The 22,810-nt window shown below is 34.5% G+C and overlaps 2 protein-coding genes across 3 annotated transcripts in view; one reads left to right on the top strand and one right to left on the bottom strand.

Moving 5' to 3' along the window:
* LOC123666277 (zinc finger protein OZF-like) overlaps positions 1-13,366 on the bottom strand; it is a 28,052-nt gene extending 14,686 nt beyond the window's left edge. The window contains exons 1-7 of the mRNA XM_045600442.1: positions 13,096-13,366; positions 12,376-12,483; positions 11,380-11,571; positions 9,874-10,101; positions 9,397-9,482; positions 648-770; positions 348-458 (exon numbers count right to left, since the gene is read on the bottom strand). Of these exons, the coding sequence (XP_045456398.1) occupies positions 348-458; positions 648-770; positions 9,397-9,482; positions 9,874-10,101; positions 11,380-11,571; positions 12,376-12,483; positions 13,096-13,260 (1,013 nt within the window). The 5' untranslated portion in view covers positions 13,261-13,366. The remainder of the gene's footprint in view (positions 1-347; positions 459-647; positions 771-9,396; positions 9,483-9,873; positions 10,102-11,379; positions 11,572-12,375; positions 12,484-13,095) is intronic.
* Positions 13,367-15,353: 1,987 nt separating this feature from the next.
* Positions 15,354-18,936, top strand: LOC123666279. 2 transcript variants are annotated; one of them, XM_045600444.1, is made up of 4 exons: positions 15,354-15,423; positions 15,616-16,006; positions 17,157-17,816; positions 18,768-18,936. In XM_045600444.1, the coding sequence occupies exons 2-4, from the start codon at positions 15,869-15,871 to the stop codon at positions 18,903-18,905; spliced, it is 936 nt and encodes a 311-aa protein (XP_045456400.1). In that variant the 5' UTR covers positions 15,354-15,423; positions 15,616-15,868; the 3' UTR covers positions 18,906-18,936. The 2 variants fall into 2 exon arrangements, with proteins under 2 accessions (XP_045456400.1, XP_045456401.1); XM_045600445.1 differs by lacking the exons at positions 15,354-15,423; positions 15,616-16,006 and adding an exon at positions 16,676-16,788.
* Positions 18,937-22,810: the final 3,874 nt, after the last annotated feature.

Below are 22,810 nucleotides of genomic sequence, written 5' to 3'. Positions count from 1 at the left end.
ACGCTAAGCATAGCCCTACAACCCCTTATTTGCGGATTGATTTTTATGGAAGACTCCAAATGACATCTGGAGCAGCATGACTGCAAGTACCCCAACCTCACAAAAGATCACAGCTGAATAACACTGCTCTGAAGTAATTTGGTGAGGGCGTAGGGTAGAGAGCTGCTGGACAGGGTTGGGGGTAGGGTCGGCAACTTCTGGTCATCCCTAGGCGCTTATAGGCTATGGTAATCGCTGATCATCTGGTGGGCCGTACGCTTGTTAGCCGACCTAGTCGCATAAAAATAATAAAATATCAGAATCAAATGTAAAACAACAAAATCGTGTGACTTGTCAGTATAACTTACGACATGTGATTCCTGAGTCCGTTTTTGTGCACAAACGTAGTTCCACATAACTCACACTCGACATTTGTGGTTCGATGCTTCTCCCAGTGATAGCGGTACACTTTGTGCGACCTTGAAACAATTATAAATTACTCGTATATTATCGACATTTAAAATAATTACATTTCGTTGTTATTATATTAAAAATTTGGGTATAAATTTTATATAATCTGAGGATTGTCTATGATTGTCTATATTTGATTTAAAAATCATTATTTAAATTTCCTTTGTATTATAAAAAAAAGTACAAAACTGACTTACTCCGCAGAAAAATCACACAGTTTACAGCTATATATAGTTTTGATCCCGCGGTGCTTTTCGTTATAGTGTTTCAGAATTTCTTCCACGTAGTTATGGCGTATACCGCACTCGATACATTCATATCTGAAAAAAAAAAAAATATATATATATATATATATATACTAGCTGCCCGGACAGACTTCGTTCTGTCAATAGTAAATTTTTTTTTGTATTAACACCTTCCGTGGGCCTTAAGGAACATACAAAAAAATAAATTAGCCGAGCCATTCTCGAGTTATGCGCTTAACAACATTCATTTTTATTTATATAGATAGCTTCCGCCCGCAGCTTCGCCCGTGTGGATTTCGGACTTCAAAAATGGAGGAGGTTCTCAATTCGTAGGGATGTTTTTTAATATATGGTGCGTATGCAGGTGGTCCCATTGTCCAGTTAGGATCTGATGATGGGATCCTGGTGAAATCGCAGGAACTTCTTAAATATTATAGGCAAACCTATGACGATTTTGGTATTTTTATGTGTAACTTGTTTGTCTGTTTTTAAAAATACGATGATTAGGTATATCATATCATCGTCGAAACTCCCCAATAATGACTATGTTTCCCTATTACTTCGAGGCCAGTGTATCGACTTGGATAATTCTTATTATGTTTGAAAGAGTAAACATTGCAGCTGGTCCTATAGTAACCAGGTCAGGATGTGGTGATGGGAGCCTAGAGTAATTGAAATAACTCCTCGCATATTATAGACACATCCAGTGTTTTAGGTATAGATAAAGAAGTATATGTGATGACAAAGATATCTACACATTGTTGATGATGAAGCTGTAAGGTAGGCACCGGATATTTAAAAGTGAATACTTTTTACTTGAAACGTTGTGTATAAGGAATATTTCTATTGAAATATTTCCTTATACACAACGTTCATTACTTCTGACGGATTGTTAGTAAACACAAACAGATTATTTTTACATGTCACCCTTGAAAGGGCAACATATAACTGGCCGTGAGAAAAACATTGATCAGTTAAATCTATTCCTGCAACTTTTAAAGTTTGGCCTTGTGCCTTATTAATAGTAATACCAAAGGCTAATTTGATTGGAAATTGCAGTCTTTTGAATTGGAAGGGTAATTCGGAGGGAATCATCGGTATTCTGGGAATTAAAACAGTATCACCAGTACCACAGCCAGTTAAAATAGTGCATTCGATTAGAAAGTTTTTTAATTTAACTATTTTGAGTCTCGTGCCATTACACAATTTTGGGGGATTTAAATTTCTAAGTAATATCACTGGTGAACCCACTTTTAATATTAACTTGTGTGGAGGAATTCCGGGAGGAACTAAAGAATTCAAAAATTCAGTTGGATAATGTACTGCCTCTGCGGTATCCAAAACTGTATCAACTGAATAGTATATCTGTGATGGTGCTTCAAACTTGGAAATAATTAAATGATTAATTTTATCAACCTGTTCATTAGTAGGTGCCAATATAGCCCTTTCCTTAAACCAACATAAAGTCTTTGTAGTTATATTAGTAATATCGGGATATACGGTCTCAACCAATTCTTCCACATTTGAACCAAAGCACATAGGTTACTAAGATTGATTTTAACATTTCCGGATTGAAATGCACCATTACCTATTTGAAGTAAGTTATTTGAAAATTGTTTATTGTCTTCACTGGAGGACAAAATTCTCATATTTGTATTAAGTTCACATTTTGTAATATGTGGCCAAAGATAAGATCTTTTGAGTGATGCATTGACTTCGTCAGCTCTAGTCCCCCTTGCTATGACTGGCAAAATTTGACGAAAGTCTCCAGAAAACAAAACGGTGCAGCCACCCATTGGGCAATTTCTGTTGCGTAAATCGCGCATTGTCTTGTCTAATGCCTCAACTGATGCTTTATGGGACATGGAAGCTTCGTCCCAAATAATCAAGCTACAATCCTGCATTAATTTACCTGTTTTACTCTGTTTTGAGATGTTACAAACGCTAGAGACGTCGTCACTGCAAATTTTTAAAGGTAGTTTGAAAGTGGAATGTGCAGTTCGCCCGCCTTTCAAAAGTGTGGCTGCAATACCGGACGACGCCACGGCAAGAGCAATTTTTCTGTCAGACCTTACTTTTGCTAATAATAAATTAATTATAAATGTTTTACCCGTGCCCCCGGGTGCATCTAGAAAGAACATTTTCCCTTCATTACTATTAACTGATGACAATATTTGGTCGTAAACAATTTTTTGTTCTGGATTTAAGCGATGTTCATCTTGAATTGTCTGTAAGAGTTGGGTGTAATCATAGTCAGTCTCTCGTAAATCCTCGATGTTGTTCATTGCATAAAGATTTGAATTTAATGGCAAGTTAAAACCAAAATCTTTTATACTTTTACCTGATAGAGATTCGACCTCTTTATTTAATTCATTTAAAGCTTCATCAAAAATATTTTGGTCGTACTCTAAATCATCTGATGACAGTTCTTGTCGTCTGCGTTGCAGTATATCTTCGGACATACTTTCCTGATAGTTTTGCCAAAGAAGATGCGGGTCCGTGATTTGGCAGAACGATATCATAATGGCAAAAAGGCACCTAAGTGATTTTGGTGAACAGCATATGGCTGCTTCAGAGAGCGTACTCTCCCAGTGACTGTCATCTTCGAGGAGGCCCATAGCTTTGCAAGCCCCTTGGAATGTGTCGTAAGTTACACCTTCAAAAGTGCGGAGACTTCTAAACGAAGTAGGGCCTTTTATAACGTGGAGTAACAACCGCAAATGAAAACATTCTGCATTATTAGGGTGTACCACGTACACCCTTCCAAGAGCATCTGTTTTTCTCACGCCAGGGTACCCGAGAACTACCGCCCCCTGCTTTCGTCGTTGGAATTTTTTCGTATTTTGATTCCAGGTATAATAGGCAGGCACCTTGTCGTAGGTCAGAGTTTTTGCGAAGTCGTCCTCTGCACATAGTTTGAAAAACGCTGTTAAAGTAGTATCTCTTGGATTATTCACAATGTCATTTACATTATTTTCAGTGAAATACACCCGCTGTCCGTTTTCTAAATGAACAGCGAGGTGTGTGACAGTTGGTGCTCTTTCATGAATATTGAAGGACATAATCCGCCATAGTGCTTCAGAACTACAAATGTAGCGGCCAGATTGAAATTGTTCTACTTCATTTGTAGAATGTAAACTAAACGTAGCCTGGTCACTTCCTTTATTGATGTATTTAGTGACATATTTTATTGATTTCACGGAACTGCAAAGTTCTACATTAACATGCGCCTCGAAAATTTTTAATAATAGTTTATTGTAAGGCACTACCCATCTGTTATCAATTTCGTAATTACGAATAGCAGCCTTGCGTCCTCCTTCCTCTGGTGATAATCTTCTATACTTTGGATAGCCATCATCACCAGTTGAAGTTTGACTCTGATATGGTTTTGGGAATTTTTTTGAACATTTTCCCTCATGCATGCATGGCGAGTTAGGGTTTAAAGCTCCACAGGGTCCGTGAATCATGTTCCTTACCACGATGTCATACAATGTTGGGTCTTCGTCTTGGTCTGGTAATTCTGCCGTTATAACTGTGTCAATTTGGTCGGGCCTGATTTTATTTGTCAGCCACAAAAGCAAATGTATATGTGGCAGCCCACGTTTTTGCCACTCCACCGTATACATGTGACAGCGTGTCGGACCAAATACGTTTACCTTATTTATTAAGTGTAATAGTTTTTGTACTTTTAAATGAAACACACGATTTAAAATGTCATATCGGTCTTGAGGTGTTGCGGTGGAATGCAGACTATCTTTTATTTCTTTCCAATTAGGATTACAGGTCATAGTAATGAAGAGGTCAGGTTTCCCGTAATTCCTGACATAGGTCATGGCATCTTGAGTTTTTTCGTGTAAGTATCTTGGTCCGCCAGTAAAAGATGACGGTAATATTACCAGCTGCCCAATATTGTTTGTCGTGTGTTCATTAGAATGTAAAGCATCCTGTAAGTGTATATAATTTTCTGCGCGTAATTGTGTTTGGTTATTTCGTATAAAAGCTAAACGTTCTGATTCTAGTTTAGCATACTGATCTACAACATATTGATTCAGTAACATTCCGTACCTTAGTAAAACATTATAATGATTATGGCGTTCCATTAAACGATAGCAATAATAATTCATACATGAAACTTTCTTCTGTACTCTGTCTCCTGTAGAAGGATTAACTTGGGGAATATCAATTGTGTATCCGTCTTCACCTCGACAAAACATCAATGGATATTGAAGACTGTCATATGAACGATGTAGTTCGGAAATTTTGTGGAGATTTTCGTCGCGGCTTCGAAGAACGATATCCCTTTTGTCAAATTGTTGTCCAGCAATGACAACTGCTACTTCACTGGTAGAAGGAGCATTATACCGTCCACGGTGTTCACCGTCAGGTACCCTGCTGGCATGAATTACTACATTGTAATCTGGGACATCGAGAGAGATACTTTCCATTGCAGTTTTAAAAGATTGTACGTATCTATTATGCAAATGCAACATGTTTTGCAATGACCTGACTATAGAGTTATCAAGTGGTGTTCTTGAATTACTATTACTAATATTACATCGAGTCGTTGCTTGAACTTCAGGATCGGAAATAAAATATATCTGCAAAAACTTATGGTCGTCAGGAACTTGTGGAAGAAGACTACCTGCAAGGTGGTAAACCTGGCCCTGGACTTTAAATGTTGGCATGAAGCCGTTTTCAACTACTCGTTGACTTTTGAATGAAGTCATCTGGAACGCATTATTATACCGCCGAATATGACGCATAAATTCTGTATGCTTTGGATGACTTTCATCAAGTAGAGAATTTAAAGGTTCAGGTGGAGCACCTATTTCATCTTATTTTACCTTACCATTTGAACAACATAAACCTTTTGACTCATCTTTCCATCTCAGTGCCGAACAGTATTGACAAACAATGGAAGGAGAACCTATACAAACGATACGATAATTTTGATAATCAATTGTTGTACTGTAATTCATTGCCGAGTACTCTTTATTGGACCATCTATTATTATTTTGTGTTCCATTAGTTGGCATATTATTCCTAAAATTTATGTGCCGAATACGATCGTTTTGTAGTCGGAGTTGTCTTCTCTCAGATGTTTCAGTTTCCATTAAAGCATTGTGTCTATCACGATCTAAAGATAAACGTAGGTTACGTTCAGCAGAGGATTCGCGTAGCCTCTGAGAAACATGTCTTTCGCGATCCAACGACAAACGTAAATCACGTTCCGCCGAGGATTCGCGCAGTCTTTGCGAAACATACCTTTCACGGTCCAACGACAAACGTACGTTACGTTCAGCAGAGGATTCGCGCAGTCTTTGTGAAACATGTCTTTCACGGTCCAACGACAAACGTACGTTACGTTCAGCAGAGGATTCGCGTAGCCTCTGAGAAACATGTCTTTCGCGATCCAACGACAAACGTAAATCACGTTCCGCCGAGGATTCGCGCAGTCTTTGCGAAACATACCTTTCACGGTCCAACGACAAACGTACGTTACGTTCAGCAGAGGATTCGCGCAGTCTTTGTGAAACATGTCTTTCACGGTCCAACGACAAACGTACGTTACGTTCAGCAGAGGATTCACGCAGTTTTTGTGAAACATGTCTTTCACGATCCAACGACAAACGTAAATCACGTTCTGCCGAGGATTCACGCAGTCTTTGCGAAACATACCTTTCACGGTCCAACGACAAACGTACGTTACGTTCAGCAGAGGATTCGCGCAGTCTTTGTGAAACATGTCTTTCACGATCCAACGACAAACGTGCGTTACGTTCCGCAGAAGACTCTCGCAGTCTTTGCGAAATATGTCTTTCACGGTCCAATGATAAACGCAGTTCTCTCTCTTCATTATTTTCACTATTCCGATTCAAACGAAGTCTTTTAGCAGCAGACGTACTGCGTCCTATATTTGGCCTTCTTCTCGGCATGATTATCTACCTAAGTTTAATAAGAAATTGAATAAAGAGGTACTTAATAGAAACAGTTTAATGAATCTAAATAATATTTATTTACAACAACTTCCCTACAACACCCAAGTAACAAAAAAGTAATATACATGAACTTAAATAGACTCACGAAAATTATTTACAAAAATCTATTTATAACAACTAAGTACGGAAAAGTAAAGTACTTGGTTATTTAAAAAGTAACGAAAGAACCAAACGAAAAGAAGAAAGTAAACTGAAAGGTTTCTTACACCACCTACTAAGTATGAAAATAATTAATTAAGGAATATACATGAACTTAAATAGACTCACGAAAATTATTTACAAAAATCTATTTATAGCAACCAAGTACGGAAAAGTAAGGTACTTGGTTATTTAAAAAGTAACGAAATAACCAAACGAAAAGAAGAAAGTAAACTGAAAGGTTTCTTACACCACCTACTAAGTATGAAAATAATTAATTAAAACTAACAATAGCATAATAATAGGAACCAATAGCAAGATTTAATGCCGAACAGCAATACCCGTAGTAAGCCGATGACAGTCGATATACGCAATGCGTTCAGTTGCTACCAAAGTCTGTTTACTATGGCGGATCGCACGCTACATCGCCCGGTTTATATAGCTTGAGCAGGCGGTCGAGCGATGCGGGGCAGAGGGGATGGACTCGCCGTAGGCATCTCAATGCTCGCCAAGCATTAAAAATGTTTCGCTACTAATTACTTCTAACAACGATATCTCAAAAACTATTCATCTGATTGATTTAGTGTAAAGAGCAATTTCAATCTGCATTAAATGACTAAGCTAACTAACATATTCATTTGGATAAGGATTAATACCGAACTAAAGAAAATAGCTTTGAAAATAACGTAATGTTTTTAATTAAAAATGTTAACATAAAAGTGGTTATTGTAAGTCAACCGTAAGAGATAGAGATATGCTATCGCGGACTTTTTTGTAGCATTTTTATAGATTTTGAATTCTCTAGTACATTACTTAACTGTATCTTTGCTAGTTTACGCGGCGTTCGCGTGGAAAGTTCCCATTTGGCGAGATTTTTTGCGACCTCTTCAACATTTGTCGCCGTATTTCAGCTAATTTACATAAAAGCATAATAAATTATATACCTAAACCTTCCTCAAGAATTACTCTTTCTATTGTTGAAAACCGTATAAAAATCCGTTCAGTAGTTTTCGAGTTTATCGCGTTCAGACAGACAGGAGGACAGACAGGAGGACAGACAGGAGGACAGAAAGACGCGGCCGGGGGACTTATTTTTATAATAAGTATAGATACACCGGCATATTTAGCGGAACACAAAATAAAGGTTTGATATCAGTATCATATAAGATTGCTGGCTGGTTTATATGTCATTTAATTTAAAAAGAAATATTTTCAAATTAAGAAAACAACTGAAGATCACATTTTATGCAATTGTTTTAATTTTATTCAAATACACCTTAACTGGAGCGAACTTCGAGTATTTCTTTCGGAGTTTGATTTAAAATTTCATTGAAGTACTGTTTTTTGTTAGTTTTTTTTGCCAGGGCACTCGAAATGCGAAGAAATGGTCAAACCTACAGAGTGATATCCAGAGATCTTCGTCGACCAGTTTCAACGATCCATCGCAGTATCCAACAGTTCAGGGAGACCGGTACTTATGTGAGAAGAGCAGGACAAGGCAGAAAAAGACGCACTTCGAGTAGGGATGATCGCTTCATTCGGCTTCGTGTACGTAGGAACCCCCGCTTGACAGCCGTCCAAGCCTGACATGAGTTAGAAGCAGTGCGGGGTGTAACCGTAAGTGAGCGTACGGCACGAAGAAGGTTCGAAGAAGCTGGTTGGGTCATCGTAGAAACAGGTTAACTTTTGCTCAGGAACATCGACTTTGGAACGCGGACCAATGGAGTAAGGTATTGTTTAGTGATGACTGCAGAATTTTCTTAAATCAAATTGACGGCAGGCAAAGAATATAGAGACGCAAAGGAGAACGATACGTTCAGACAAATTTTGAAACTACAGTTGTATACGGTGGTGGATCAATAATGGTTTCGGCGGGCATTTGTTTGGGAGCTCGCACAGACTTGGTAGTGATTGACAGAGGGAGTCTGACTGCAGACCACTATATCAGAGAAGTTGTAGAAGAAAATGTCGTATCGTTTGCCCCCATATATCGGTGACGATTTTGTTTAATGATATGAATATCACTGTTATGGAGTGGCCGGCGAGATCACCAGATATGAACCCAATAGAGCACGTTTGAGACTTGCTGAAAAGAAAAGTTAAGTCCAGAATTCCAGCTCCTGCCAACGTGGGTGAACTGCGAATCGCCGTAGTTGAGGAATGGCGGAGACTATCCCATAAGACCATCGATAACATCATTCTCAGTATGCCTAGACGGGTAGAAACTTTAATAAGAGCACGTGGAGAATATACGCGATATTAATCACCATTTTTCTAATTTAATAAATTGTTATTTTAATATTAATTTTCACTTTTCCCGGTTACATGAAAAGTTCAAAAATGTACCATTCTTCACAAAAAAACAAATGAAACTTTAAATACCAAAAGAAGTGCAGTAAGTAGATTTTAAAATAAAACCATATTTTTATTAATTATGGACCTTTTTTTGTGTTCCGCTAAATATGCCGGTGTATATATATATATATATATACGGTCGCATTGAGTAACCTCCTACTTATTTGAAGTCGGTTAAAAATAAACAAAATTACCAACACAAATATTACCGTCTAAAGTGCCTTTTATAGTGTTCGTTGAAAGCTATCTTCGTGCTGAGAACCGAGTTGCAAATCTTACATTGTATGCCATTTTTCTGAAAACAAATTACAACGTAATATAAAAAATTTATGTTTCAAGAAATTAAATGATTGTTTATTTTATACATACTAAGCGAAATAACTAAAGTAAACCCCACCCCCACTCACGAAATTTGACTAACGTTGAGTCAAACTCCTGGAAATTAAACTGGTCGAACGACTGGAATTAACTAAAGAAATAAAACCCTTAAACATTTAACAAATTGGGGGTTCAAATATTCCATTAGAGTGGGCTGAAGCTCCCGAACATATAACTAAAGACTCGAAATCCGTGAAATTAAATTCAGAGGGTTAGGGTCCTCATAAAAGTAACTAAGGTTGGTTCAGTCCCTAAATATAAATTTGGGTGGGTTCAAACTCCCGAACAAAGGGGGTCACAAAACTTACTTTACTATGCCGTTTCTCCATATGACTCTTCAAACTTAACTCATGATCAAAACTAGTTATGCAATATTCACATTTGTAAGGCAGTTTTAAGTAATTCTTCTTTAAGGTCATAGCTTTCCTCTCTTCTAACATTTCTTTTGTAGTTAAAAAAATTATTCTTATTTTTCCTTCACATTTTTTCTGTACGGGAATTTTTGGTTTGCCGACTTTTCTTTTCTCCTTTTTAGCCTGTTAAACAATTATTACAATCACAACGGTCACAGCACTGGCTTATGATTTACGATCTAACAAACGAACTTAACAAAAATGGTTATGAGGTTACTTTATACACGGTAGAAGTAGGAGCGAGAGGTATACCAGCAAAATCTCTCTATAATCTTCTGAAAGACATTGGGCCTGTCAAGGACTGCAGTAAGTTCTATTTTAGAACGAGTGTCTAAGGCTGCACTGACAGGTTCCTGCCAAATTTGGCTAGGCAGGGCGGGAAACTCGAACAGTGAATGTGAGCTTGATGCGCATCTCAAAGAGGGCCTTCTTAAACCTACACCTAGATTACAAAGTCCTGGGAACTGCTCTGAGTTTCTCCTTCTGCCGCAAGATGGACCCAGTACCCGCACGGTGAATCCATGGAATGCTAAGAAGTTTCTCTCTCGCGCTGGGAGTAGTCGGTTGGATTCTCGCACATGGCATACATTTGTATTAGCCATACAGATGTTAACCGCGGTCTGGGCATTTGTGTTTGTGTATTGTGTGGGTTGCCAGACCCCTAATACAGGGTAAAAAAAAATCTAATACGGGGTAAAAAAAATCCTAATGGGGGAATGATGGATGAACTTTGATTTATTAATTTATTTATTATTTATACAAGATAAGCCTGTCCTGTGGGTAAAGCTAAAAGATAAAAGCTTGAAAAGATTTTCTATACAAATAAATAAAGTTCTAGTTTTTCGTTAATTTTTTTGTGAACCCCATCAAAATATGTTACGAGCCGCCTCTGCTACATCCAGATATAAATAAAATTAAAAAAAATAATACAATCAAATAGAGAACCTCCTCCTTCTTTGGAGGTCAGTCGGTAAATATTGCAATTAATACTTTATAACATCTCTTTGGCCTGAAGGCATGTAATCTGGCTGTTATGGTCCCTTAGCTGGACTTAAGTCTTTACCCGTATAGGAAAAACCAACTAAAGAAGGCTGTAGACTGTAAAATATTTTAGTACCAAGAGTTTCCTCCTCAAATTAATGTGAGTGAAACCGTGCACACACAGCAGCAGCAGGTATTCAAACATACCTTCAAAGGTATCTGAAGAGTTTGTATGTTTGTTTACTGTTTGAACGTGCTAATCTCAGAGCTAATGGTTCGAACTCAAAATTTTTTTTTGTGTTGGATAGTACATTTACCGAGGAAGGCTGGATAGTGTAGACTATAAAATATTTTAGTATGTTTTCTTAATCTATTAACATGAGTGAAACCGCGCACACACAGCTAGTTGTTCATACATACCTTCAAAGGTATCTCCTGTTCAAGATCCAAGCTTCTTTCTATTTTAATTTCCGTAGCAATTTCAATAAAATTCTCTTTATTGGACGGTTCTTTTATTTCGACCACAAGCGGTTGAGAATCTATTGTAGAATTTATTTCTATATTTGAATATTGAAGACATGGGCTCGTTTTCGTTATTTCTAAATGTTTCGCCTGAAAAATAAAAAATGCATGATCTCATTTTATTACTTGTTGATGTACATTGATGTCTTTTATTTTGTTTGTTTCAAAACAAACACAATTATTGTGAGCAAGAACTAATGTCTCAATAATACTCTTAATTGTACACCATTGAAAGAAATAAAAAAATAACATAACTATATTCCATATTCCGTTAGACTTTGGAATTCCCTACCTATATGAAATTCGCGATTGCAAAACACTATCGCTATTTAAGAAGAGTGAGAAAATTCTACCTTAATCAATCCTAGTCTAAAATCAATTTAATTAAGTGTCCTAATGCGTATTGGAATTTATTATCGTATGTATTATATTATGTATCATATATGTGTATTCGTGTATGTATAAGTATCGTATTATTTGTATCTACGTGTGTATAAATTATTATGTATGTGTGCATTTATATATTGTATAATTATGTATTTATATTATATTTTTATTATCTATATGTTTAGATTGTACACGCTAATTTTGCGACTGTTTTATAAGTTTCCTGTAGCAGGACTACTGGAAGAGATTCCATCATGGGATAAGTAGTGCCTTTGTACCAGCATTGTTTATAAGAGCTATTTCCTTTTGCTATCCTAGTGTACATAAATTGTTAAATAAATAAATAAATAACATGAAAAACGTACAAACACGGTCTTATCACTGAAAGAGTGATCTCTTCAAGACAATCTGGGTATAGGACACAACATAGAAACTGCGGTTAGGAAGTGAACAAACAATTGGTGTGAGAATTAGAATATTTTGCAATAAAATATAAATTATGTATACCTCATTATACAACTTGTTAATGCTGTCATTAGCTTGATTCTTGAACTTGTATATCTTTTTCAAAACATTGTGACATGTGTAGCATATAAAACTATTGCTTAACTCCACCTAAAAATATATTATATGAGTGAGCTTATTTTATGATTTACCTTAAATTTTTAAATACTTTAATTAAACTGCCAAAGCTCTTTTAGAAGTTTAAATATAAAACTATCATATAATATTTATAGGAACAAAATAAAAATGAATTAATTTATTTCTAATAAAATTAAGCAACTAAGGGTTTACTCTCCTATAATATATATATATATATATATATATATATATATATATATATATATATATATATATATATATATCTTATGTTTTTTTTTGTTTCATAAAGAAATGGAAAATTTACATGTTAAATATATAGAAAAAGTATTTTATTCTACTTTTAAAATAAAATAAAATTGAAATAAAATTTATTACCATAAAACAAATTAAGTATATATTCATTAATATTTTCACATTTTTAACATATTTCATAATTTATTTTTATAGATAAACACATGTAAAACTTAATTTAAAAAAAAATAAGTATCGGTCATTTTGTCTCTAATAAGACACCAATATATTGAAATCTTACGATACTAGCGAATTGATTAACGATTTAGAAACTTTTAATTAAAATATCCATTGCAATTTTATCCCTTAAAAGTTTATAAATAAAGGACTTACCTCAAAATCCAATAATAAATCGAAAATCTTAACATGCTCACACTTCGACAAAACTATAAAAGGAACATTTTTATTTAAACAAGTAATACAAATCTTCTCTTGAATTTTGTTCTCATCTTGAGTTAAATTATACACCATCAAATTATATTTTAATTCTTCAGTCATGTTCGTATTTAAAAAAAAATCGGACGGAGGAGTATGAAATTTCGCACACTTAATGTATCTAAACACAGATTAATAAACACAAAACAAAAATCTAAAATTATAAAGAGGTACAATTTTTAACTTTGTTTGTCAACAATTGTCAGTTATTGAACAAAAAATTCAGTAAAATATATAATAGTAATAGGTATATGTAAATCAAGTCGGAGAACGGAGAAATACGAGCGAGATGGAAACTTTATTATATATTTGCATCACAAAGACAAATATAATTAACGCCCAACGAAGTGGGCACGGGTCGGCTAGTAGTTTATATGGAGAAGGAGTGCAGAATGCAATTTTTTTTTAATTATGCATATAATATACATTAAATCAATAAAAAAATCAGTTTAGTTCTTTCGTTCTTTGCTAACATCCAGCGGCAGAATGCTTCTCTGACGGGCTTGTCCCTTGACAACATTGCATGCACTTTACTGTACATAAAAGGCCTCAGTTTGTCACTTTTTAAAACATTATGTATCATTTTATGATCCACACGATGGAGACGTGTTGCCTTACGCAAACTGGTTGTTGAGTTATTTGAAAAATAATCTAAAATTTCAGCATCCCGCAATCGACTTGCACGTGGAGGAGCAGTATCTAAATGCGGGATTAAGCATTGATTTTCCCGTATCCTCTGGAAAGCATTTGTAATAGTGCGGCCATTGGTTGGACAAATACGGGTGTTCCCATAACTCTCCCGGTACTTCTTTATTGCCAAATTAGCATTGCCGTGACATTCTCCGTAAACAAAAATCATGTCAGCGTACTCCGAAGCTGTGTAATTATAGCGTGGCCTTGTAAATAAAATAAAAACTATTGTTAATATTAATACTTAAGCGTCTAATTTCGCACAATTCACTCAATAACTATTAAACTAGGTACTTATCACTATAAAAATAAAGCGTTAAATGTCGCACAATTCACTTAATAACTATTAACTAGGTACTCATCACTATAAAAATAAAGCGTTAAATATCGCACAATTTACATAATAACTATTAAACTAGGTAGGTACTTATCACTATAAAAATAAAGCGTTAAATATCGCACAATTCACTCCAAGAGTTTTTCGAGATAATCCAATAATTAATTAAAATTGACAAAACAACGCTAATAACATCAAGAAACACGAGTATCTAAATAAAGGGCATAGAGTATAGACACCACTGGCCAACCACTGGCCGCTTGTCGCGTACGCAGCGAGCCTGGAAAAAAACCAAAAACATGTTATAACATGTTTTGTTTACGCTAGCCTACGCACCAGGGCTGCCAGATGTACGATTTTAATCGTACTCATACGAATTTTTTTTTGCATTTTGACTCATGTACGATCGCTAGACTAAGATCGTACGCAAAATGTACGATTTTCGTTGAATTTCCCAACTACGTAACGCGTGCCTAGATCTTTTACTTGAATGAAGACTCTGAAAAATCATATAAAGGCTATATTTGTTTGCTTTCTAATGAAACTTATAATTTCTTTTGTGATAATAATTTCGACTTGAAAAAAAAAATACATTTTGAAATAAAAAACAATTTGAAAATTATAAAATATTGCCTCAATTTGCTTTAAATTTATTATTTTTTCCCCATCACAGTGCAATCTATAATATGAACGAGCATTCAACGAAGTTCATTTAATCAGAACAAAACTTAGAAACAGTTTATCCAATGATACACTTAAGGGCACATTATTAGCCAAGCAATAATAATAAGAAGAAACGAAAATTATACGAATTTTAAGCCAACAAATTATTTTGTTAAAAAATATGACTACAGAAAATTTTCTATGAGTGTAACAAATAATTTTATTTGTAACACTCATACAAAATTTTCTGGCAGCCCTGGCACACTCAAGGGGCCTACTCAAAGCACTGCCTGCAGGGCCCTGCTTGCAGTGCCACTGCCGATCGTATTGTATGTATGCATGCAGGGCCGATATTTTAATTGTTCACCCTGTCGCAGGGCCGCAGTGTCGTTCTGCCAGCCCGACACACGATCTCCCCACTCCGTAAACTGCAATCAGGGACATGTGTAGCTCGGTCGGGCCGATTTAGACCACCATTTTGTATACGTCTGTACATAGCGACTTTTGTCTACTCTATTTGATCTGTGGTTTTTCTTGTCAGTTCATGTTGTCATTTATCAATTAATCAGTTATATAGTTGGTTTGGTTTTATTATATTATTTGTTTGGCTCCGTTTTCTTCAAGAAAAATGAGCCAGCGAGAAAAAGACGTGTGGAGGGACGTAATCGAATTGTATAGGGATTTGCCATGTCTTTGGAAAACTAACCACGATCATTATCATAACAAAGATATGCGGTCGCAGGCCATGTCGCTTTTACATGAAAAATATAAAACTTTTGACGAAAATGCTACATTAGCAGTTTTCAAAAAAAAATTAGAAAACATGAGGACATCGTATGGAAGAGAAAGAAAGAAGGTACGTACCTACTTAAGCACTTTTATTTTACAACATTGGACATAATAACCTTTTACTCGCATATCTCTAACATATAGGTAGTTCTTAACTTACTGTTTATGTGACGCATCTAATTATTATAGGTTATGAATTCTACTCAGACCGGTGCCAGTATTGACGATGTGTATTTGCCTACGCTATGGTACTACGAGCTACTTACCTTTTTGGATGAAAAGGACATAGCTGCCCGAATTGGTGTGGATACTGCAGTATCTGCTGATGAGGTAAGTTTAACTATTTATTTATTATCCATGCTAATGTGAGTCATTTAAGCAAACACAGATTCTTAAATTACTATGTTTTAATTTATACATTAAAAATAAAAGTACCTTTTTATTCATTATTAATCATCATCTAAAAAAATATAAATAATACATAAAAACAAAAGAAATTAAAAATAACAACTCAATGATAATACATAAAAACAAAAGAAATTAAAAATAACAACTCAATGATAATACATAAAAACAAAAGAAATTAAAAATAACAACTCAATGATGAATTGGCTATTCATCTGACAATCTCACAATTTTCAGCATTTGTTCTTGAAATGGTACACGTCCAGGGCCACTGAAATGCTCTGTAAAAATATTTCGAATGTTGTTTCCTTCTTCATTCTTTTGTCTTGTAGAACATTTTTCGAGAGGAGTTAATCCTTCAGAACACCGCCATTCACCAGGTTGAAATTTGATTCCTCTGACATCTTCACGGTCCACACTTTTGGAAGTAAAATATCTGGCACGTGACTTTTTTAGCAAAAAATTGTGTAAGACACAACATGCTAAGACAATATAATCAATATTTTCCACTTTAACGTTTATGCTTTGGCGCAGAACTCTAAATCGTGTAACCAGTATGCCAAAAGCATTTTCGACAACTCGTCTTGCACGTGAAAGTCTGTAATTAAATATTCTCTGTTCATGGCTAATATTTTTGAATGGAAACGGTTTCATTATATGACGGTTTAAGGAAAAGGCACTATCCCCCAAACAAACATAAGGCACAGGTACATCGCCATTAGATAAGGGACACGGTAGTGGCAAATTCAATTTATCTTCTACTAAATTTCTATAAAATTTTGTATTTTTTAAAATAGCTGCATCTGAAGCACATCCATTTGTTCCAACATGTACAAACATAAATTCGTAATTAGCATTAACCATTGCAAACAAAACAATACTAAAAAAGTGTTTGTAGTTATAAAATAATGAGCCACTATCTGATGGTTTTTCAATTTGTACATGTTTTCCATCTATAGATCCAATTACATGAGGGAAATTCCATTTTTCTTCAAACTCTCTTGCAGTTTCTAGCCATTCTGCCTCTGTTGTAGGCATCTGAAACAATATTAATATCAAGCTTTACTTTTTCCAGGATTGTAATTCAGAGGCTCCACCAGCTGTAAAAAGAAACAAAGTTTCAAGTTTTCAAAAAAAGCAAGAACAGCTGCTCGACACAACAAATAAAATATTAAATACTAAAGAGGATGATTGGGAAATTATAGGTAGATCTATTGGAGTGCAATTGAGAGATCTAACTGCAAATCAGAAGGTCATAGCAAAAAAACTCATTTCGGATGTAATATTTTATGCCAGTACTGAGCAACTAACCAATAATTCATTTGTCTCTATTCCCTCATCTTCAATTATTCCCTCTCCTTCACCATCACCCACTTCAGTTACATTTCCTCTCACATCTCCGCAATACGAATATAATGAAAATTCCCTGAACCATCCAAAGATATATATAAAACGCCGCCCTAAACCTTCAAGTACTTCCATTGATACCCAACAATCTGCTGCTTCACCATCATCAGCAAACAGTCCACCTAACTTTGGTACAATAAGTCAAGATGACCGTCGTCATCATGAAGAATTATCAAGAAACATGTCCCCACTGCCTCCATCATCAGGAAACACATCACATTCTCTGAACCATCCAAAAATTATTATAAAACGCCCCCCTAAAACCTCAAGTACTCCCATTGGATCTCAACAATATGTTGTTTCACCATTGTTTGCAAACAGTCCACAAATAAATAATAGCGTAGGTGCAATATCCCAAGATGACAATCTTGAATATGTTAATAACAAACAATCTTCAATTATTTATGAAGGAAAAGGAAGTCAGTTAGGACAGTTTTTATTATATAATAAAAAGCATGAGAAATAGGCTTTTAATATAATTAAGTGGGATATCATACCGTTTTTAAAAATTACATTATGAAAACTAATACAAATTGTATTTTTGTGTACCTATTTTTTGAAATAATCATTAAAATGGCTGTTGATGATGATAATTCTTTTATTACTTACCATAATGTATTTCTTTAAAGAGACATAGATTGCCCAACACGTTTCTGGTATAATTTTACATAGTAACTGTGGAGAGGTCATTGATCTAAATTTCAAGTCTTCATAACTGGCCCCAGTAGCAAGGAATCTTAAAGTAACAATTAATCTTTCTCTTGCGCTTACAGTATCTACGCTACACAACAAATAAAATATTAAATACTAAAGAGGATGATTGGGAAATTATAGGTAGATCTATTGGAGTGCAATTGAGAGATCTAACTGCAAATCAGAAGGTCATAGCAAAAAAACTCATTTCGGATGTAATATTTTATGCCAGTACTGAGCAACTAACCAATAATTCATTTGTCTCTATTCCCTCATCTTCAATTATTCCCTCTCCTTCACCATCACCCACTTCAGTTACATTTCCTCTCACATCTCCGCAATACGAATATAATGAAAATTCCCTGAACCATCCAAAGATATATATAAAACGCCGCCCTAAACCTTCAAGTACTTCCATTGATACCCAACAATCTGCTGCTTCACCATCATCAGCAAACAGTCCACCTAACTTTGGTACAATAAGTCAAGATGACCGTCGTCATCATGAAGAATTATCAAGAAACATGTCCCCACTGCCTCCATCATCAGGAAACACATCACATTCTCTGAACCATCCAATCCACAAATAAATAATAGCTTAGGTGCAATATCCCAAGATGACAATCTTGAATATGTTAATAACAAACAATCTTCAATTATTTATGAAGGAAAAGGAAGTCAGTTAGGACAGTTTTTATTATATAATAAAAAGCATGAGAAATAGGCTTTTAATATAATTAAGTGGGATATCATACCGTTTGTAAAAATTACATTATGAAAACTAATACAAATTGTATTTTTGTGTACCTATTTTTTGAAATAATCATTAAAATGGCTGTTGATGATGATAATTCTTTTATTACTTACCATAATGTATTTCTTTAAAGAGACATAGATTGCCCAACACGTTTCTGGTATAATTTTACATAGTAACTGTGGAGAGGTCATTGATCTAAATTTTAAGTCTTCATAACTGGCCCCAGTAGCAAGGAATCTTAAAGTAACAATTAATCTTTCTCTTGCGCTTACAGTATCTCTCATCAAAATACTTTTTTTTTCAATTAGTGGTGTCACCATTTGCAATAAATCTTCAAAGACTGATTCATCTATTCGAAGATAGTTCTTATAGTCATCAGGTTCTAATTCTTTTAATAAATTGGCGTGACTCAATGTCTTACGCAGTAGTAACCATTTTTTACACCAGTGCTTCCTTTTTTTCTTCTGAACGCTACAAGTACTCAATACAGTCAAACCCAATGCTATTTTTTGGTGTTTGAATAATGTAGGAGCCATTTATAAAAACTGACGAATTTAGGCAAGGACAAAGAGAACACAAGTGAACACGACAACGTATGCCGCGTAAATGATTTGCAGTGCTTTGTGGAGCAACATCCTCTGCGGCAGTAACTGCAAGCAGGCCCTGCAGGCAGTGCTTTGAGTAGGCCCCTTCAGTTGTCCTTCACAATCTCTCAGGGTCATTGTAACACACGTGGCACGTTGTTTTTTTCAGCTGTTGCAAGATTTAATATTTTAATGTAATAACGTGGTATTTTATTATTTAATAATTGTTGTTATTTTTATTTGTTGTATTTATCGCATTTTTTGAATTGCTCGAGCAAAAGTTTTGGGAATATTTCGATTTTGAAATAAATATAGTGAATGTTGGCAACGAAATACTTAAACTTATTAAACATTGTAAATTTGATATGCCACGTGTGCTCCCCGTGATATTACCTACTTGAAAAAACTATGTTAGATTCAGAATTTACATTTTCAGAATTTAAAATTTAAGCATTAAAAGAAACAATAATTTTTTTAAAAACAAAAGTTATAAAAAGAAAATTATTAGAATCATACTGAATATTAAAACTATTTAACAAATGTTTTTAATGTCTTAACATATCACTGACCTACCAAAATAGATAACAATTTTGCACGTTTTTAATTTACGCGTACGCTTAATATTATGTTTGTACCGATCGCGCTCAAAGGGTCGTTAACCTGCGGGTGACCGTTTATTAATGTTATACAACACGTAGTAATTTTAAAAAATGAAAAATCATATTTATTGACGAAACTACTGGATGTATTTAATTGATTTTTTGTATGTGGGCTTGGAAGATCATTACATATACGATGTCAAAGTTATTGTTGTATTGTCATCCCCATCCTGTATATATATATATACTTATACAAGAATTGCTCGTTTAATAGTATTTAGATATTCAATATTGACTGTAGATTAATAATATTATTATATATAGCAAATCATAACTAGTGGTCGCCCGAGGTCGAAATTCGACTATAATTAAAATCTTAAATTAAAGAAAACCAAAAAATTATAAAAATATAGAACCTTTTTTGAAATTTTTCATTTGACTCTATGCTCCATGATTTGACTGGACTTTGACAATCAACTAAAGATGAAGAGTATAATACCTATGCGTGTGAAAAAAACGGCGGGAAAATTCAACGCGCGCATTTGTTTTTTGTAGTTTTTCGTTAATTATTTTTCAATTTTATTCATTCAGAACAGTTTTCTATAATTTTTTTTATTATTAATTTAATTTATATGTATTATTATTAGTTAGCAAACTGTTGGTTGGTAAGTTTTTTTATTATATACTTTTTTTTTCAACATGAATAAACAACCCCTGGGGAACATGCAAAGTGCTCGAACCTAGCAGTTTTATTACAGTAGAATATTATGATGATTCTAGTATGGACACTGACCAATCATCCTACAAAATATGCTTAAAACGTGGTCGATTCCATGAAATATGCACAAATTGCAATAAAAATAAAAGAAAATACGTAGGGAATCAAAAGGACTTTTGGTTGTCATTGTATAGAGTCAGACAAATCTGATAAAGGTAAAGATGTAACGAATATTTTACTTGCAAAGCAGCCTATATTACAATCATATAATCCAGTAGTTTATGATGTCAAATGATTCACACAGTAAACCAAATGCTACAGTTGGTCGAAATCTTAATAATGAACTAGATGGCACCTCCTTCCATTATTCATAGTGCCTGAGTGACAGACCTTAGCTCCTCCTCTTAGCTATCCTATGGAAAAATTCTCAAGAGAGAGAGAGAGACAAGGAGAAATGCAAACCAAATTCTCATATAGGGTTATAAGATTCTATGACATCTGATAGATTCTTATAACTCGGTATGAGAATTTGGTCCGTATTTGTCCATGTTTTATGAGATTTTTTCTGTAGGGTAATAGTGAGCCGTTTCTGAGATTCAGATTATATATATATATAAATATATATAGAGATTAAGAGTATATATAAGAGAGTAAGAGTAAGAGATTAAGATTATTTTATTTAAGAAATCGATTTAATTTGTTACTTATTATTATAATTTATATGTATGTTTATTGAAAAAAATATAGCTATATCAATCGGCTATTACACAGGCATTGAGTTGCTTACTCTATTCTGTTCTGTACTGTGCTGTTCTGTTCTGTACTGTTCTGTTCTGTACTGTACTGTTCTATTCTGTACTATTCTGTTCTGTTCTATTCTGTTCTATTATATTCTGTTCTGTTCTATTCTGTTCTGATCTATTCTGTTCTATTCTGATCTGATCTGTTCTGTTCTATTCTATTCTGTTCTATTCTGATCTGTTCTGTTCTGTTCTATTCTGTTCTGATCTGATCTGTTCTATTCTGTTCTGTACTGTTCTATTCTGTTCTGTACTATTCTGTTCAATTCTATTCTATTCTGTTTTGTACTGTTCTATTCTGATCTGATCTGTTCTATTCTATTCTGATCTGTTCTGTTCTATTCTGTTCTGATCTATTCTGTTCTGTTCTGATCTGATCTGTTCTATTCTGCTCTATTCTATTCTGTTCTGATCTATTCTGTTCAGTTCTATTCTATTCTGTTCTATTCTGATCTGTTCTATTCTGTTCTGTTCTGATCTGATCTGTTCTATTCTATTCTGTTATATTCTGTTCTGTTCTGTACTGTTCTATTCTGTTCTGCTCTATTCTGTTCTATTATATTCTATTCTGTTCTGATCTATTCTGTTCTGTTCTGATCTATTCTGTTCTGTTCTATTCTGTTCTGTTCTGATCTTTTCTGTTCTGTTCTATTCTGTTCTGATCTATTCTATTCTGATCTGTTCTATTCTGTTCTGTTCTGATCTGATCTGTTCTATTCTATTCTGTTATATTCTGTTCTGTTCTGTACTGTTCTATTCTGTTCTGCTCTATTCTGTTCTATTATATTCTATTCTGTTCTGATCTGTTCTGTTCTGATCTATTCTGTTCTGTTCTGATCTATTCTGTTCTGTTCTATTCTGTTCTGATCTTTTCTGTTCTGTTCTATTCTGTTCTGATCTATTCTGTTCTGATCTATTCTGTTCTATTCTATACTGTTCTATTTATTCTGTTCTGTTCTATTCTGTTCTGTTCCGTTCTATTCTATTCTGTTCTGTTCTATTCTGTTCTGTTCTATTCTGATCTGTTCTATTCTGTTCTATTCTGATCTGTTCTATTCTGTTCTGTTCTGATCTGATCTGTTCTATTCTATTCTGTTATATTCTGTTCTGTTCTGTACTGTTCTATTCTGTTCTGCTCTATTCTGTTCTATTATATTCTATTCTGTTCTGA

Source organism: Melitaea cinxia, chromosome 25, assembly GCF_905220565.1.
Source record: "Melitaea cinxia chromosome 25, ilMelCinx1.1, whole genome shotgun sequence".
NCBI lineage: Eukaryota > Metazoa > Arthropoda > Insecta > Lepidoptera > Nymphalidae > Melitaea > Melitaea cinxia.
The sequence above is the reverse complement of the archived record's forward strand: the minus strand, read 5'-3'. Positions and strand labels throughout refer to the sequence as shown.